At 39.8% G+C, this 19579-nt stretch overlaps 1 protein-coding gene across 1 annotated transcript in view; it reads right to left on the bottom strand.

The window, feature by feature from the left end:
- The window catches only part of LOC144687724 (calcium/calmodulin-dependent protein kinase kinase 2-like), a 121332-nt gene that overhangs the window by 27103 nt on the left and 74650 nt on the right, over positions 1 to 19579 (bottom strand). The window contains exons 8-13 of the mRNA XM_078554169.1: positions 14591 to 14627; positions 11558 to 11579; positions 9361 to 9449; positions 1204 to 1403; positions 426 to 479; positions 109 to 182 (exon numbers count right to left, since the gene is read on the bottom strand). Of these exons, the coding sequence (XP_078410295.1) occupies positions 109 to 182; positions 426 to 479; positions 1204 to 1403; positions 9361 to 9449; positions 11558 to 11579; positions 14591 to 14627 (476 nt within the window). The remainder of the gene's footprint in view (positions 1 to 108; positions 183 to 425; positions 480 to 1203; positions 1404 to 9360; positions 9450 to 11557; positions 11580 to 14590; positions 14628 to 19579) is intronic.

The raw sequence follows: 19579 nt of genomic DNA, 5'->3' as shown, positions 1-19579 counted from the left end.
CAAGAGAGTAATAATAAAATTCACATACAAATTGAGTTGAGAAAAACACAAACACATTGAAGCAGGCCTAAATTGAAAAAAAAAGGTATAAATATACAAACTACTCACTGCTCAGGAAATTCCACTGGCTGGTTCTTAATTTTGTTATGCAGACTTAATATCTGATCATCCATGAAAGGACACTATCATAAAAATAGAACTTCATCAGTTTTATACCCTTCACCAAGATTTTATACGCTGCAAATGAAGACATGTCAAATACTCAAGAAGTACAATAGATAATCAAAAAAGGTATACCAGATAACTTCAGATAGTGAAGATATAAATAGTGAATGAATATGACTGCGCATTTTAAAGGTTAAAGGCATTGCTAAAATAAAAAGTAGTGACATAATGCAGCATCATTTAGCATTTTTTATACTTACATGCCCCAAAACGAAACAGTATAACGTAACACCCATCGCCCAAACATCCAAAGCCTAATCAGAGAAAATATAATCAGGTTCCAAAATGAAACAAATATCAATATGTTACAGGCCTGAACCTAAAATCTGAGACTCTCCATGTCCCAATCATGAATAAACAGTAGAAAAACAGCTTGAGAAAGCACCCCATGTAAAAAGCAAACAATACTTATTCACATTTCAGGTTTCAGGGTAGGGTCTAAAATTTGTTTAGTCAAAGGGGAAAATTCCACAGAAGCAAATTGATCCGAACTTCTTTCAGTACTGTTTTTTTTTTGCCTTTGCAGAGAAGCCTGTTATTTTGCTGATTTGTCTTCATGGCCATTAGTCTAACCCAAAAAGTTAAGACCTGCACATAATACTAAGTTTTCAATCTCTGCTAAACTATAATTGTCATATGTTTTTTTTTCTTTTTTGACCCATTATGAGAACTTGTGGTTTTAATTTTAATTTAGGTTTAATTCTTCAACCTAAAAATAACTATCACAAAGTGAAGGGCTTTCACAGTGAAATAGATTGGGCACAAATTGCAACTAGGGCTTAAAAAGGGACAGGGACATACTCTCACTTTCCACTAAAATAGACTGAATTTCAGGATTCAAACTCAGTTCTAACATAAAACACAACAGAATATGAACTTGGAATGGGCAAGTGTAGAAATATAAGAATCTCAGATAATAGTACACTGTGGATTAATTAATAGTTCTGTCACAGATAAATGAATTACTTTTTTTTTTACCTTGCCATGAAAATTCTTCCTGGTTTCTGAAATGGTCTCTGGAGCCATGAATGCAGGTGTACCCACACTGCTGGTCAGAAGAGCGTCAGTTCCCTCAAACTGATTGCTAACTCCAAAATCAGCTATTTTGATATGTCCATCTTCTCCAGCCAAGAGATTGGAAGGTTTAATGTCACGATGAATGATCTTTTGATAGTGCACTGCATACAGAACATTTCTTGTTTAAATCTATTTTGATCTTTTCAATGTGGCAGATATCTAGCAGCACCAGAGCACAGGACAGAAGGGATAAGTTAACACTCCATTTCAAATACCAAGCACCAGTCTTCTCTATTACAAATAAAAACAATTTGCACTAATATGTGACATCTTCAAACTAATTAGACACCTCAAAATGCTCTTTAAAAGCAAAAATAACTTGACATTATACTTAAAATGGTCAGATTTTTCTTCATTAACACTTAACTCAGTAGAGGTACCATCATCATAGCCAAGAAACAGTAAAACTAAGTTATAGTAGTGTTAGGAAATAGAGATAGTTTAAGTCTGTTATATTTCTAATTTCTGGGTGTTAGGAATGTTTTAGCTTTAAAGTTTAAGTTTGATTTGTATTTCTGTATCCGTTTGTTAAGAGAGGTCAAATGGAGTTTTAGTTTCACTTTAAAAGGCTGCTTACATTTCTAATGAGAAGTTTATGACCCCTATAAAGTAAAAGTAAACACAAGAGTAGAAAGAATAGTGCTGTTGCCTAGCAACAGGGGGGCTAGACAGGCAGGTTCCTCCCACAGATACACACACAGAAGACAGACAGCAGTTTGATTTGGAAGCTATTGGAGTTCAGCTGGTTTTGGAGTTGCTGCCAGGAGAGACTGAAGCAAAGAGGACAGATAAAAGTCCCAATCTAAAGAAAACCCCCAAAAATCCAAGGGAGTGGAAGAGGGGAAAGTCCAAAAACCTTGTAGTCAAAGGATGGACAGGAATCTGGGAAAACGTCCTGTTAAGTGGAATTAAGAGTGAGGGGCTGAGAGAAAGGCTCCAAGCTTCAGAATTAAAGAGACAAAAGCTGCAGAAAGCAGCTTTATAGCGAGAACAGCTTGCAAGAGGCAAGAAGGTCCAAAGAGACGACTGAAGGTCTGAAACTCTTTGCTATGGGCATGTGAAGCAGTGGTGTACTTTTGACAGCTGAGACAGAGTGCATGGAAAACAGCTTGGATGCATGTGGTGACCCAAAGAAGAGGGACATCAGGGGGAAAGTTCAAACCCTGGAGGCAAACCCTTGTGGAAGGTATCCGAGAGAAAGGGTTGGTTTGGGAAAAGATTCCAAGGTGAGGTCTTGGAGAGTGGAGATTGGAAACCCTTGTGTAAAGGACGGAATTAAGTGAGACTGGTAGGTGTGACAAGCGTCTGGGGAGACTTGGAGAGATCCATAGCATCTGGTTGAGGTGGTATCTGTCACTTGAGGTCAGAATGTGGTGTGTCTGACCACAGGGTGCCATAGGTTTACATGGACTGGGTACTTACTGTGTACACTAAAATTTCAGATAGGTTTTGTGACTTGTGTTATCCATACAAATCTGTATATATCTGTAAAGGTATAGTTGTAGGTGAACTAGTATTGTAATATAGTTAATCTTTTATTGTTGAATAAATGTTTTATTATTTTGTAAAAAGTTCATCTGCTGACTCCTGCGACACTGTTCACTAGCTACTCTCCACATATTGAAACAAACAAATAAAAGTTAGGATCTATCAGGCTGGGTTCCACCCTGGGATCAGGCTTGTCCAAGGGTAATATCAGCTGGGAATCAAAGTGGGGGCTCTTGTGGAAGTTTGAAATGCGGACAGCGGGTGGTTGGATATGGAATAATAATTGGTTTGGGACTGAAAACCCTTGACATTTGTGGGATTTGTGAATCCTTTTAACAAGTACGTGGAGGTAAGGAGGTACTGGACATAGGAATTGGTGTTGCTGAGAGGTATTATACAGGTTGGGATTTGAAATGGGTTTGGAGGTTGCTAAGAATTTTTTACAAACGGAAAATGCAACTCTGACTGGTTTACAGGAACTAATCAAGAATAAGCTGATGGAATTGGTGAATAAGTTGGAGTTAAAATTACCTGAAAGGGCAAGGAAAGTAGACATAGTTGAGATAATAGCACAACATTTAAAACTGAAAGGGATAACAGAGAAGACCACGTTTTCCAGGGTGTGAGTCACAGCTGGAGGTAGTGAGTCTTCAGTCTGAAGTGAAGAAGCTTGAACTTGAACAAGCAAAGGAAATGAAAAAACTTGAGCTAGATGCAGCAGAAAAGGACAGGGAAAAAAGAGATTATTTCTTAAAGGAATAGAAATACAAAAACTTGATCTCCAGAGGGAAAAGTTAGCAATGGAAGAGAGAACTAGAGACAGAAAATATTGGCTTAAAAGGCTGGAAGTTAAGAAAGAGATCTCAGATTCTGAGGAAAGTTCTGATGATGAAAAAGCCTTCAACTTAAACCCTAGTGGTGAGATGTTTAGATTTGTGCAAGCTCTCCAAAGTTTGAGGAAGGAGATGTCGAAGCATTCTTTATTTTGTTTGAAAAGGTAGCTAGGCAAATGAAGTGGCAAAAAGAAATTTGGGCATTACTTTTACAGTCTAAGTTGGTAGGTAGAACTCATGAGGTTTATGCTTCACTTTCAGAAGAGGTATTGGTGGATTATGATGCAGTAAAAAAGGCTATTCTGAGTGCATATGAGTCAGCCCGAGGCATACAGCCAGAGATTTCGGAATATAAGGAAACAGCCTGGGCAGACTTGTATTGAATTTGAAAGGGTAAAGCATAGTAATTTTGACTGTTGGATATGGGCATTAAAGGTAGAGATAACATACGAAGCTCCTATGGAAATAATTCTCTTGGAAGAATTTAAAGATTCACTTCCTCCTGTAGTTAGAGCCCGTGTTGAACATCAGAAGTTTAAAACAGCTAGACAAGCAGTGGAGATGGTTGACCATAATGAACTGGTCCATAAATATAAACTCTTATTCTGTTATCCTCATAAACCCGAGAAGGATAGAAGATGGGAAGGTGAAAGGAAAGCAAGTAGTCAGGGAAGAGAAGGAACAGTTAGGAATTCTCAGGAAATTTCTCCTCAGACTAGAAAGGAAGGAGCTGAGGGTTGAAAGCGATATTCGAAAGCTGAAGTGTTTTCATTGAAACAAGGTAGGACATATTAGGGTAGATTGCTGGAACTGAAATGGTAGACCTACTGCAGTAGTAGGAACGCCTAAGGAATCTTCAAAAAAGGGTGCGTGAGAAAAGGAAATGGTTGTTAAAACTACAGCAGTTGTACAGGTGAAACGTGTTCCTTCAGAACATACAGGAAAGGGGGATATGGTTCAGGATGGTCCAGAGAATTCTTCTTTGATTACTGGTGAAGTAAATCAGGCTAACAGAGGGGCTGGATGTTTTGTGTCAAAGGGAGAAGTGTTCCCTTACTCCTTCAACAAAATAAGTAAGCAGATTAAAATTTTGAGGGATACAGGGGCAGATCAATCATTGATGGTGGCTGATGATACAATTTGTGTTCTGGATAGGAAAAAGGGTTAATAAGAGGTATTAAAGGAATTATGAACCTGTTTCTTTGTGTAAAGTTAACTTACAAAGTTGCTTTGTAAATGGAATTGTTACAATCACCTACTGAAGGGGTGGATTTTATTCTGGGTAATGACTTGGCTAGTGAAGACAGTAATGTGGCAACGACTGTATTGCAGCAGGCAGCTTTCATGTTGATCTTAACAAACTTCAGGAAACTACTGTGGTCAAAGATGAAACACTTATCGCAGATAACAAGCAATTGAAGGAAAACCTGACTAATGTAGAAAAACAACTTTCTGTGTGAAAGAGGAGTTTGCTAATGAAAGAAGAGAATTGGTGAGATCAATTGAGAATCAGTCACAGAAAGTAGAACACTTGACTGAGGACTTGAAATATCTAAATGGTAAACTTCTAGAAGCAAATTTAACCATGATCAATCTTCAGTTAAAACTTGATGAACTTCAAGCATCAAAAGTTGCTATGAAACATCAGGGACAATGCCTTGAACAAGAAAAGGAATTGTTGGTAAATCAGAATAACTGGTTGAATGCAGAATTAAAAACCAAAATTAACGAGCTGTTAGAATTTCATCGGGGAAAGAGCAATGAGATTCTCGAACTTTGAAGTAAACAGGACAAAATGAAGGAGAAGCTGAAAGCGATGATGTGTAATATGGAGTGTCACAGTTCCAAAGTTGCTTCTGTGAATAAAAACTCTTTGCTGAATTGTGGTCCAGTTGAGCAAAGAATTGATCCAAGTAAAATTACTGATGAGTCAATCCTAGTGATGGACAATATGGAAACAGCTAATGTGCATGCAAAATTGGAAATCAAGAACTGCCAACAAAAAGGACTGAAAACACAAAATGGTGTGGAAAAGTCAATGACCAGTGGAAAAGTCAATGACCAATGATTTACAAGTGCTTGCCGGTGCTAATATACAAAATACAGCAGCTGGAATTCAGGCAGGTGGACAGTTTGCAAAAGACCATTCAAACCTGGAAAGGAGTGGAATGATAAAAACAAAAAACTACTGCGGATGCTGGAAATCCAAAACAAAAACAGAATTACCTGGAAAAACTCAGCAGGTTTGGCAGCATCGGCGGAGAAGAGTTGACGTTTCGAGTCCTCATGACCCTTCCGCAGAACTGAGTAAAGTTAGGAGAGGGGTGAAATATAAGCTGGTTTAAGGTGGAGGCGGGGTGGGGGGTGGTTGTAGGGACAAGCAAGCAATGATACGAGCAGATAATCAAAAGATGTCAGAGACAAAAGGATCAGAGACGTGTTAAAGGTGGTGATATTACCTAAGAGAATGTGCTAATTAAGAATGGATGGCAGGACACTCAAGGTACAGCTCTAGTGGGGGTGGGGTGGAAAGACTGACAGGGTATTACAGTTATAGATTTAAAAATAATGGAAATAGGTGGGAAAAGAAAAATCTATATAAATTATTGGAAAAAACAAAAGGGAGGGGGAAGAAACGGAAAGGGGGTGGGGATGGGGGAGGGAGTTTAAGATCTAAAGTTATTGAATTCAATAACTGGAACATTGTTCCAGTGAAGCCCAATGCAAACTGGAGGAACAGCACCTCATCTTCCGACTAGGCACTTTACAGCCTTCCGGGCTGAATATTGAATTCAATAACTTTAGATCTTAAACTCCCTCCCCCATCCCCACCCCCTTTCCGTTTCTTCCCCCTCCCTTTTGTTTTTTCCAATAATTTATATAGATTTTTCTTTTTCCACCTATTTCCATTATTTTTAAATCTATAACTGTAATACCCTGTGTCTTTCCACCCCACCCCCACTAGAGCTGTACCTTGAGTGTCCTGCCATCCATTCTTAATTAGCACATTCTCTTAGATAATATCACCACGTTTAACACGTCTCTGTTCCTTTTGTCTGTGACATCTTTTGATTATCTGCTCCTATCACTGCTTGCTTGTCCCTACAACCACCGCCCCCGCCACCCCCCCCCCAACTTCTCTCTCCCCCACCCACCTTAAACCAGCTTATATTTCACTCCTCTCCTAACTTTACTCAGTTCTGTGGAAGGGTCATGAGGACTCGAAACATCAACTCTTTTCTTCTCCGCCGATGCTGCCAGACCTGCTGAGTTTTTCCAAGGAGTGGAATGATATCATTCGTGGTCTGTGTAAAAGAATTGAAGGGTTGGAACGAACTATGAAGCTTCACAAGGAGAATATAATGACACTGCTCAAAAAGAAGTGGAAAGGGTTTGTTTGAAATGAGATCTGGAGAAACAACAACATTATAAAAAGTTTAAAGATAATACCAAGCAGGAGTATGAAATGCTTTTGTATGAGCATAAAAAGCATCTCAATAACATCTTTGAAATGGCAAAAAGAGATTTTGACCAGAGAAGAAATGAGATGTTGATGCACAAAAATGTCATTTTTACTTTGCTAAGTCAAAGTGAGAATTTACTACATTTGGGTTCGGAAAATGAGCTTGAGGATGGAATTACGCCTACAGCAAATGAAAAGGATGATTGGGCTGTAGACTTTAATGAAACATTTTTTGCTGAGTTAAAGACTGGGAATAAAAGGAAAAAGAAACAAAGTGTTGAGTTATGATAATGCTATGTTGTACAAATTCTGCTAATCTTGTTACATTTAAGTACATTTTTGTAATTGTACGATATAACATCTCCAATTGTGAAACAAAATGGAAAATTTATTTGTATACTATGTAATAAGCTACTGTTAGAGGTTTACAATGTTAGGTTTGTGTGAGGCAGATGTAAGGCCATTGTAAAGAAACCTTCAGTGTGTGAAACTTTCTTTCTTCCGAAGGGAAAGGTGTTAGGAAATAGAGATGGTTTAACTATGTTATATTTATATTTCTGGGTGTTAGGAATGAATTTTAGCTTTAAAGTTTAAGTTTGATTTGTATTTCTGTATCTGTGTGTTGAGAGGTCAAATGGAGTTTTAGTTTCACTTTAAAATGCTCCTTGCATTTATAATGAGAAGTTTATGACCCCAAGGTAAAAGTAAACACAAGGGTAGAAAGAATAGTGCTGTTGCCTAGCAACAGCGGGGCCAGATAGGCAGGTTCCTCCCACAGATACACACACACAAGAAAGACAGAAGAAAGACAGCAGTTTAATTTGGAAGCTGTTGGAGTTCAGTTGGTCTTGGAATAGCTGCCAGGAGAGGCTGAAGCAAAGGGGGCAGATCGAAGTTCCAAGCTACAGAAAACCCCCAAAAGTCCAATGGAGTGGAAGAGGGGAAAGTTCAAAGAAGACCTTGTAGTCAAAGGAAGGACAGGAACCTGGGGAAAGGTCCTGTTAAATGAAGTTAAGAGTAAGGGGAAGAAAGGCTCCAAGCTTCAGATTTAAAGAGACAAAAGCTGCAGAAAGCAGATTTAAAGTGAGAACAGCTTGCAAGAGGCAAGAAGGTCCAAAGAGACAACTGAAGGTCTGTAACTCTTTGCTATGGGCATATGAAGCAGTAGTGTACTATTGACAGCTGAGCCAGAGTGCATGGACAACAGCTTAAATGCATGGGGACCCAAGGAAGAAGAACATCAGAAGGGGGATTCAAAATCCTGGACCCTTGCGGAAGGCGTCTGAGAGAAAGTGTTTGTTTGGGAGAAGATTCCAAGGTGAGGTCTTGGAGAGTGGAGATACGAAACCCTCGTGTGAAGGACGGAATTCAGTGAGACTGGTCTGCTCACGGTGTGACAAGCATCTGGGAGGAGCTGAAGAGAGATCCATAGCATCTGGTTGATGTGGCATCTGTCACTTGAGGTTAGAGTGTGGTGTGTCTGGCCACAAGGTGCCATAGGTTTACATGGAGTGAGTACTTACTGTACACATTAAAGTATAAAATAGCTTTTGTGACTTGTATTATCCTTACAAATCTGTATATATCAGTAAAAGGTATAGTTGTGGGTGAAGGAGTATTATAACATAGTTCACCTTTTCTTCTTGAATAAATGTTTTATTCTTTTGTAAAAAGCTCATCAGCTGACTCCTGTGACACTGTTCAGTAGCTACTCTCCACATATTTAAACAAACAAATAAAAGTTAGGATCTATCAGGCTGGGTTCCACCCTGGGATCAGGCTTGTCCAGGGGTAATCTCAGCTGGGGATCATAACAAGTAGGTATCTCTGATCAGGATCAGGTTACATTGTATCATTATGTGAAATCATTGTATAAAAACACTACTATTTAAGGGTGTTACAGAGTGATATGATTGGGATTTCTGCTCATGATTTCCCCACATGATGAGTTTCCAACAACAGACATGCTGTATTGGGAATGTCATACATTATCCCACAGGGAGAGATCCAAAACAGCATCGCAGTTTTTTGTTTTTACCACAGGGAGAGATATTTATCATGAACCACACTAACGCATCTTTCAAAGTGCAGTTACAGAGCAGATAAGCAAGGATAAGGAGCAGTCCACCTGCTTACTTGCCAGGGATTGTGTATGGCAAAACAAAGTAAAGGGGAAATAAAATAGGAAGTTAACACTATTTCAAAGCCATTTCAATCAGAAGATCTGTTTGTTTCCTATTCACTGTCATATAAAGGAACACATCCTACACTTACAGAATTCAATTCCCATGATCAAGTCTTGAAAGTAGAATCGTGCTTGCTCTTCTGTCAAGGGTTTATCAGTTGGAACCTCCATCACAGGGCTGAAACAATATAGAATCAATTGCCAACAAATTGGTGAAGTCTCTTGGCATTCTAATTTTTCACAATATATAATTTTCAAGTTTTACTAGAAACGGAGACGTTTTATATTTTTGATTTGTGCAACGCCACTAGCAGAGGCTAGACATTTGTCACTTTTTCATATGGAGAAAAGTAACCCACACCATTTCCAGTCATAGAAGAGCCACACTGACTAAGGTCTGGATGCATCATGTGAGAAAAGCCTGACCAATGTTCCCTGCTGTTGAACACACCCAACAGTAGCTGTAGAGGACAAGCAGGTAGGTCTTTGCTAGATTACAATATGGGGTTAGGGTGGACAATTTAAAATGGTGACCATGGAAGAGTAGCATAAATTAATATTTAGGAACATCTGTTTTTAACATTATACAGAACATGTAAAACTACAACCCATAGATATTGTATAAAAATGTGGTTTTGGTCCTAGAATGGGAAAAAAGATACAATCGTAGATGTCAAATTAAATTTCTTTCAAGGTCCAGCTGTAAATTTTATTTGTACACTATTTTCCAATATTTGGAAGTGAACAAAATTAGGTGTCAACACTAAGGAGACCAATAAATACTAGAAAAAAATTACCAGTACTGTGAGCATAATATGTAGCCTGACAAAACCCTTGGTCAAAAAGACTACTAAATGTTTCATAAATGTTTTACGAAAATACATAAGACCGCATTTTGCAGTCAATGGTGAAGGAACGACACTCGCCATTCATCATACTGACTGTTACCCACAGACTTTTTGCGAGATTTTGAGTGGCAATTTGCAGCATTGAGACACAATTTCCAGCATTGTGCCCTCAACAGAGGGCCTGTGGCAAGTATGAGCAGGACAAACAAAAACACGGCTCTTCAATCAATCAGACTGAAGATTTCTCACTGAAACACAAAGCAGGATTTTGCCCTGGTCTAAATATGTGAGTATAAATTAAATGAATTCATTGTAAAATCATATACAAAAAGTGAAATAAAGAGAGAAAGAAAGATGGGAGAGAGATACAAGAGACAGAGAGAAATAGTAAATTTAAAAAAAAATCTCAAACACTAATTGAATTCTACAGAAATGAGACTCCAGTTATAAAATTAAGTTTTCGGTGTCAGGATGCACCAGACCTAATTTTCTTGGCGTGTTTAGTGGGCAACTACAGCAAACTGATACCCCATACATTGATTTCAATGCCACATCTCTCAAAGGTACTGAAATAGCGCAGCCTGTGGAGAAGCAGGGTAGCTTGGACAGCAACTTGCTGATTTCCATGTTTAACTGTGCATGTGCAGACTCCTAAAGTTGCTGTCCAATTTACTCTGTAATAACAGTGAAAGTTGTCAGCCTCACTTATGTTTAAAACAAAATTTGGGCCATGTGTTTATATATACAGCTGTTAAGTCTGAAAATATATTACTGCACACACTTTGACTAACAAAACAATACAATTAAAGGAGCTAAAAAATACTATACTACACTAGTGTTAATGCTTTGAGTTCAGCAACATTTAGCCATGTCTATGTTGAGAAGAGATTTGATAGTGGTGTTCAAAATCTGTACAGGAGATAGGCAGAAATTCTTCCTTTTGGCAGAAGGGTGGAGAACCAGAGCAAAAGAACCAAAGAATACATGAGAATACAACTTTTACATGGCAAGTGGTTAGGATCTGGAATGCACTGCCTGAGAGGGCACTGGGGCTGATTCAATTGGGACTTTTAAAAGGAAATTGGATGAGCACCTGAGAAATAAATTGCAAGTTTACAGGGAAAGAACAGGTCAATGGGACTAGATGAATTGCTCTTGCAGAGAGCCAGTGTACACTTGATGGACCAAATGGCCCATATTGTAATCATTCTCTGTTTTTCCATTTGCAATGAGTTTGCTTGGGATATTGTGTAGCTGAGGCTATGCATTTCCCTGAAATGGGGAAGAGACTCAAATTGAAGGATCAGCATAAGCCACTCTAAACATCCATGAGGTTGCAGGAACACTAGCTGGAATTTGATAATATACCCTTGTTTGGATAATCAAGCAGAGAAATCTACAAGATGTTCAAAAAAGGGTGAAAAAGCGAAATACTTACCCTTGTTTCACAAGTTCAAAAACTGAGAGAGAAGAAACAGAATTACAATAAGTTTCTACAAATATATTTAAGTATCTTTGTTACATAAGAGTATTTAAATGAATTAGCACTTAGATAACGTTATGGTTTTTATTTGTATGATTATTCATAATCGCATAGCATGTTTGTCACAAGTTTCATTTGTTTGCAAAAAAGGTTTCATAAAATACCTCTGGTTTTCCACTTGCCAAGAAATCACAGCCCAAATTTCCTCCATCCAACTCACCTCAGTGTAAGTCAGGTGGTGTGTTTTTCACGAGCGCCTGACCTGAGCTCTGCAGAACCCAGCTGCATTTCTGGTTTCAGCTCACTTAAATGACAAGGCAAGATTACCAGATGGTAATCACTGCTTGCTCCAAATCTGCAGAGGGAAGTAATGCATTTCTGCAGGTGTTAAATATTTTTGACAATAGGCTGGTGTTTCTGGGCCTGCTGGCTGCTTTCTTTCAGAAAGAGATATGAACTCTGGTCACCCCTGTTCCATCAAAATACTTAAAAAATGTACTTAGCTGAGATAAAAGGGTAATGCTGCAATATCTAGCACCCAGTTTGCTGTGTAGTTTGCGTCCACCCAGCAAAATCCTCTGAAAATGATGTGGGAGATGTTATGATGCCTTTCATGGGTCATTTTCATGGCATTTAATTACTCTTAACTATTTTAAGGGGAAATTTTCTGCACACTGTGGGGGCAACCCAGAAACTGCACATCAAGCACAAATGGGGTGGAGACCCAATGCTTCCTGGGTACCTGCCTCTTTACCCTACAGTCTGAGATTGGTGCACCCTGATCAGTATAGTTGGCATGGAATAGCTTTATAATTAAATAATTTATTAAACTGGTGCACTCATCTTATAAAAAGCCTGTTAAAATGTTCACACATATTCATTTATATATATATATATATATATTATACATACATACAATAAAATCTGCAACAGCACATGCTTCTCATGCCCAGATTAATTCCTTTATTAATTCCTAATAATCATTTTGCTCAGGTTACTAGAATAGTTCTAATTTAGTATTGCTGAAAAAAAAAGGTGCTGTTGAAGCTTTTTGTGTTGTGCTGATCAGGACAGATTCGCAAGATAACCAAATTTCAAAGAGAACAACAATTTATACTGCATAGGTAGATGGCACTGATTGGTTGGCAAGTGGACGATGATTGGTAGAGCTGTTGCCATGGAGAATGCACCAGGGAACAGTTAACTGCCAAGCTTTTGTTTAAATTCGAACCAGGGAAGTCGACTTTGATTGGTTAAGGCATTGCCGTGGGGAATGAATCAGGGAATGTCTGTCCCCAAAGCTTTTGTTTAGTTGAAAAAGGCATAATGCATTGATGTGTTCTTTCTGTTTGCAAAGTGCAGGGCTGTGTGTGTGAATATATGCAGCTTCTAGCACACATTAATGAGCTACATTGCAAGCCCGACTGATAATCTTAAAATGGTTGTTAGTGTAATTCTTAGCACAATCAGGATTGTTTAGTAAGTGTTGTCTAGTTGCTGAATCACATCTAATGTTGGGCACTATGTTCTGAGTTTTGCAACTGCAGGCTGGTTGAGTACAGTCAGTACTTTGCCTGACGCAAACAATCGAAAGAACATGCTGTTTGCTATGATCCACCAGTCATTGGGACGTACAGCCTACATAACTGGCATCACACGGGCACTGAAAATCATCTACAACATTACTCATTTGTGTGATAGGCAGAGCGTCTTTTTGACTTGATGTCATTGTATGATGGCGATCTAGACGTGCTATCATTGTCTGAATCTTTATTCATTGAATGAATTCAGCAACTCGTGCAGTTGAGTTCAGTTTTAACGACACCATGTACGCCCAAGTAGATGGTGTTGCCATGTGAACTCCTCAAGGTTCAGCTCTCACCAACATCTTCACCGGTTTCCATGATAAACGTGTCTTTGATGGCATGACCCCAAACTTCCTACCCCTTGTGTATTTCCAATATGTAGATGATATGTTTGCTATATTTGAATCTGCAGCTGCGTGTAAGAATTTCCTTACACGCCTAAATGGGCTCCATCCTGCCCTCAAATTCACCTCTGAAATGGAGCAGTCAAACGAGCTCCCTTTCCTCGATGTGCTAGTTGAGAAATCTGCCAGTGGATTCTCTAGTACTGTCTTCCGCAAGAATGCCAAGTTTTGTAAACAGTTATATTTTCAACTGTCCATTTAATTCCAAGATGGAATGAAGTTGGGGACTGGAAGATAGCTAATTAATAGCACTGTGGGTATACCTACACCACATGGACTGCAGCGGTTCAAGGCAGAAGCTCACCACCACCTTCTCAAGGGCAATTAGGGATGGGCAATAAATGCTGGCCTATTCAGCGATACCCACATCCCACGAATGAATAAAGAAAAACATTTCTACCTGGATACTGCACAAGGCCCATGTGATTCATGTTGCCATGGAGTTGGCTTTGGGAAGGGAGAAGTCCATTTTAATAAAGTCTTGGCATTAAGTACCAACTGAATTCATACATGGAGTATGAACTGTACTCTATCCTATCCTAAATCCCAACTAGTAAATGGTCACATTAATTACGTAAATGTTCTTAAACTACTGAAACAGCTCTATAGAAACCTTTCAGAAGAGATTATTTCATTTGTTCACATTTGTCTGTTCTACATACAGTCAGAAAAGAAAAAGTTAAGTGTACCACAGGAAGATTTGATGGAAGAAAGCACATTGTTCATGAACTAATTTTGTTGAAATTGTTACAACATATCTTAGGAGAAAGTGGTGCCAACTTGTCACAAGCTGACATTGCATTCTAAAATAGTGTATTATTTTTAAAAAGTATCACAGGATAAAAATACAATTTAAAATAATTACTTTGTTTCTAAGTAAAATGTTGATTATTACTTAGCCAATTTGCACATAATTTATTAACACAAGGAGACATGCTGGGCTACATGTGGTGTATGATTCAAATTATATAGTATGACAAAGAAATATTGGAACATACCCATGTAAAGATGGTCCTCACTCGGGTCATCAAGCACCTGTGAAAATAAACAAACAAGGAGTGATATCTTAGAAACACTCTTACATTGCAACAAAGACCATAAATCAGGAAAAGAGATATTTGCTGGAGGACCCAGTTATTTAAAAAAATTCTCAAGGTGTGGGCATCAGCAGCAAGACTGGCATTTATTATCCATCCCTATCTGGTACATGAAGGCGATGGTGGGCATTCTTCATGAATGGTTGCAACCACCCGCCATCACCTCGCCGCTTCATCATGCTGGATGCCATATTTAAAGTCCAGCCGTAAGCATACATCTCAGTGCTTCCAGATCATGGCTGCTGCACAGAAGACAGGATGGTCCTGAAAGGCAAAAAGACTGTACACCCCGCTTCAGCGACACATCTCTGGAGCACCTTTTGGATGCAGTGGAGTCCCACTGGGAAGTCCTATACTCCCTGCTATGGCTGCAGGATGGGCAGCGCCGTCTCCAACCAGTTCAAAGATTTGATATAGCTCACTAAGCAACTTCAGAGGGCAGTTATGAGTTCCTCAGATAGACGAGGCAGTTGAGTTGCTATGCAGGAATCCTCCATGTGAACCACACAACTGGTGAGCATGCTGTCAATGCCAGGTATGCAGTGCTTTGCAAGAACCTCGGCATTGGGATTTTGTCCTGCCACCTGATGTTTAAAATAGATCTCAGACAGCAAAGATGAAATGCTTCTAGTTATTTTATGTGATTCAAGTAGGTTGTCCAAGACTCACACCCATAAAGAAGTGATGTAAAAACCACTGCCTGGTAGATTTTGATCTTTGTTCTGAGACAAACTACATGCTCTTTTCAAAGTCTGTAAGTGAGCCTGCTAAATCTGTGCTTGTTTTTGCCAGGCAATGTTTGATTTTGTCATCCATTGAAGTGTTATTGGAGAGAATACTCCCAAGATAGCAAAACTTCTGTACTAAACGGAGCAGCGTTGATGTTGATGGTGACTGTGGGGTCTAAAGAATACATGGCCAAGGACGATTGATGCAAGATCTCTGTCCTCTTCAGACTTGTCAGGCCAAAGTCTTCTGAGGCTAGGCAAAGTGATCAACAAGCAGCTGAACGTCCTCCGGAGTATTTGCTATGACAGTACAATTGTCCGTGAACAAAAGTTCACTCAGCAGCTGTTCAATAATCTTCGTGCAAACCTTGAGCCTTTGCAAGTTGAAGAGGTTGCCGTCCACTCCGAATTGAATGTGTACTGCTGTGTCAAGATCTTCTGAGTGCTGACTGGAGCAGGTGACGAAAGTAAAATAGTTTTCATAATATTTTTCTGGTTATTGTAAAGTGGGTTTATGGGTGTAAGTATAGGTGGTTCTGTCTGTGTGATTTAATTACATTTGAAGTCAAGTAGACTGTAAGCTTGCAAAAGAAGCTAGGCATAAACATGTGTTTGACATGCTAATGAGTAAACACGGATGCTGGCTTAGCATGTAAGGTGTGAAGAGAATTTGCATTTTAGATAAATGTTGGATTTCAAAGGGAAGTCTGTTTACAGCCTGCCAGATAAGCAAGGCTATGGAGTGTGTTTATTTTTCTCAAAGGTTACTGACAATATTGGCAATATGACAGTTTTATATTATGAGGATACAGTTTCAAAGACATATGGAACAATAAAATTTACATATTAAAGAGAGAGGAACATATATAAAGGAGAATGAAAGGATATGTGGTGAGAAGGCCATATAAGATCTAACAGGAGTGTGTGAAACAGTCTTTAAGAAGTCTCTAGCTATTTATGCATAAGTCTGCTATGTAAAGTACTGAAGGAGGGGAAGCCATTTGGAATTCCACTGTCAAGTGGATAATGTGTTAACTTTCTGGTTCTGTTTAAATCTAAAATCTATTTTGGACTGTTGCCTTAAAGGGAGTGTGTAACTGGGAGTCAGGTCAATTAGGAATTTGAAGATTTGTTATAGTAGTAATTGTAGTCTTATGTATGTGCTTGAAATCTTTTATTTTGTTAATAAATATTTTAACTTAATTTTTAAAAAAATCTCTAAAGATCTTGGTGGACTCATTACCTCTGAATTCAGTGCACACAAATTCTCATAATAAATACAAATTGCAAAACCGCTGTGATAGCACGGCCAAGCTTCCCTTGTGGATTTGGTCCGCCTGGCACACATCATCTGCCATATCATAACAAGCGTGGCTGAGAAGTATACGGCAAACAGAGCTGGAGCCAATACACAGCCTTGATGTTGTTGGTGACAGGAAAGGTATCTGATGACATGCCACTTTGCATCACCCTGGCCATCATGCCAATGTGAAACGAGTGAATGACACTGATAGTCTTTTCTGAGCAGCCATATTTGTACAGAATCTTCCACAGGCCTTCCCTGGTCTACTGTGTCAAAAGCCTTTGTCAGGTCAACGAACACCATGGGCAAAATTTTCCCCCCATTGGAGGTGGGGGGGGGAAGAGAAGAGTGGGAGCGGGCGGGTTCCTGATCGACGCCCTTGGTTGGGGGCATGCCGCCATTTTACGTGGGCAGGCCAATTAAGGCCCGCCCAGCATGACGTCTGCCAGGAAGTGCTATGTGCTCCCTGTGCGGGCGGGGGGGATTCCCTCAGCCAGGAGTGTGCTCTATCGCATATACGCACGAAATAGCGCACAGATCTCCCCGAGGCTAAGTGCTGCCTCAGGGAGATCGGCTCAGATTTTCAACTTTTAATAAAGGAGTTTTAAAAATTTCTCTGCCATGTCCCCTCATGTGACACTGTCACATGAGTTAGGACATGTCCATAACTTTTATTTAAACCTTTCATTAAAATTTAAATACCCTCATGAAACTTCATCCCACCAGTGAATGAGGTTTCATGTTTTTTCACAAGCCCGCCTGGGTTCCCGGCCTGCCCGCCAACCTTAAGGTTGGATGGACAGGTCCATTAATGAGCTGAATTGGTTTTCTAATGGCCTTAATAGGCCGTTGACAGGTTGGCGGACGCACATCCGACTCGGCTGTGGCCCTGCCGACCTGAAAATGGAAATGACGCGGGGTGATGTCGGGAGTTCCACCCAATGTCACTCAGCGTCATTTTATGTGTTGGCGAGTGGGCCTCTCCCCTGCTCGCCGACAGGAAGATCCTGCCCCTTATAGTCACGGGACCTTTCTTGAATTTGACGTGCTGCAAGGATCCACTTTTCCCCACGCTGCATGGAAGCCACACTGTGATTCTGGGTACACAAAGCCAATGAGCTGAGTTTCAATTCGATTAAGAATAACCCTGTAATGGTTTTTCCTACTGTTGAAAGAAGTGATTTTCCATGATCATTGTCACAGACGGACTTGCTCCTTTTCCGTTTGCAGAGATGAGTTATGGAGGCATCCTTGTACTTCTGAGGCACAGTGCCCTGTTCCAGGCAGAAGAGACTAGTGAGTTTCCTAACCATGTGAGTCTCTCCATACTTGAGTACTTCAGGTGAAATGCAATCAGCTGTTGGCAACTTGCCCATAGGAAGTTGCTTTATGGCCTTTTGTGACCTCCACTTGAGAAGGATCGAGAACACGCTCTTCCAGAGTGCGGTGCTGTGGAAGTGACTCTATGGTATCATTGCACACTATGGATTGTTGGTTTAGGAGATTACTAAAGTACTATGGCCAATGAGAGACAATCTCATGCCTATTTGTTAGGAGGTGATTGCCATCTCCCAAGAGGCTAGATTTCACACCGTTGGCTTTGGGGCCATAGACTGATCCCAGGCTTTATGTAGAGCCTTCAGGTCATTTTTAATCGGCAACTGCTTGAAGCTCATCAGCCTTGTTCACCCACCAACAGTTCATCATCTCTCTTATTTTGGCCTGCAGCATGTGTTCTGCACAATGATATCTGGTGTTCCTTGCTGGTGATTTACTGTCAAGATCTGTGAGCATCTTTACTTTGTAAGGAACATATCTTTTTATTTGCTGTTGAATTGTGGATTAAAATTACAATGGCTCCAGTTTGAAAGACTTGTCCGTTGGAACAGGATGAGAGATATGTGCAAAGTTGCAGTCCTGGAACAGAGTGTGCCATAAAGGACAGGAAGGATAGTGCCAGAAAGGAGTCCTGGACTAAGGGAGCTGCCTGGCAACAATGTTTTAATTGGCTCCTGACCAGGTTTTGTGGGAGAGCAGTGCAGCTATATAGCTCCTAGCCTGAAAGGAAAAGGCTTAAAACCTTCCTCTCCTGAGTGTAAGATTCCAGTAATTCCACGATAATAGCTAGCTGGCTTTTTCTCCTCATATCTCTATAACCTGCTTTCTCTCTGAAAACCCCTGTCAAGAGGCAAAAGGGGAAAATCACTGTTAGAGGCATTGAAAGGGAATTGCTCAACCAGTGAACTAAGCAATGAAAGTGCTGGAAGACTACCTTGTGTCATCAATAAGAACTGAAAGGGATTTGGAAGGCATCGATCAAAATCAACCCATTGAATACTGTACTCCAGCATTCGTGCTATTGAACTGTTTTATCCCACCCTTAAAATCCATGATTTGTGTGTCTTATATGTGTGTGTGTGTGTGTATGTATGTATAAGGATTTAAGAAGGGGGTAGAGTTTAAGTTATAGTGTTAAAGGCAGTTCATATTTCTTTCTTTTGCCACTAGTTAAAGGCAATTTTTTCAATAAACAGTTTTATTAAGTTTACAAACCTGATGCTTGTATTCTGTTAACCTAAATTAACCAATTAGATGGAATTGGGGCAATCTGGTGGATTTATCAAACCTTTTCACATTTGTTGCAGCTCAGGGAGCAGTGGGGCTTGATATTGCAGCACACTGTCTCCAGTGAGTTGTGACAAAGTTTGGGGGCTCAACAGGGATATTTTGGAACAAAAGACAGCAACGATTTGGGTGTAGGTTTAGTCAGTAATAAAAGCTAAAAGGAAACACTAGGTTTGTTCTGTCAAAAATAAGATGGCACTGGAAACTGCTAAAGCTTTCCTGCAAGTGGAAGAG

The sequence above is a fragment of the Cetorhinus maximus genome, chromosome 12, assembly GCF_964194155.1.
Source record: "Cetorhinus maximus chromosome 12, sCetMax3.hap1.1, whole genome shotgun sequence".
Classification (NCBI taxonomy): domain Eukaryota; kingdom Metazoa; phylum Chordata; class Chondrichthyes; order Lamniformes; family Cetorhinidae; genus Cetorhinus; species Cetorhinus maximus.
Note: the sequence above shows the minus strand (reverse complement) of the source record. Positions and strands in the feature narration are given on the sequence as shown.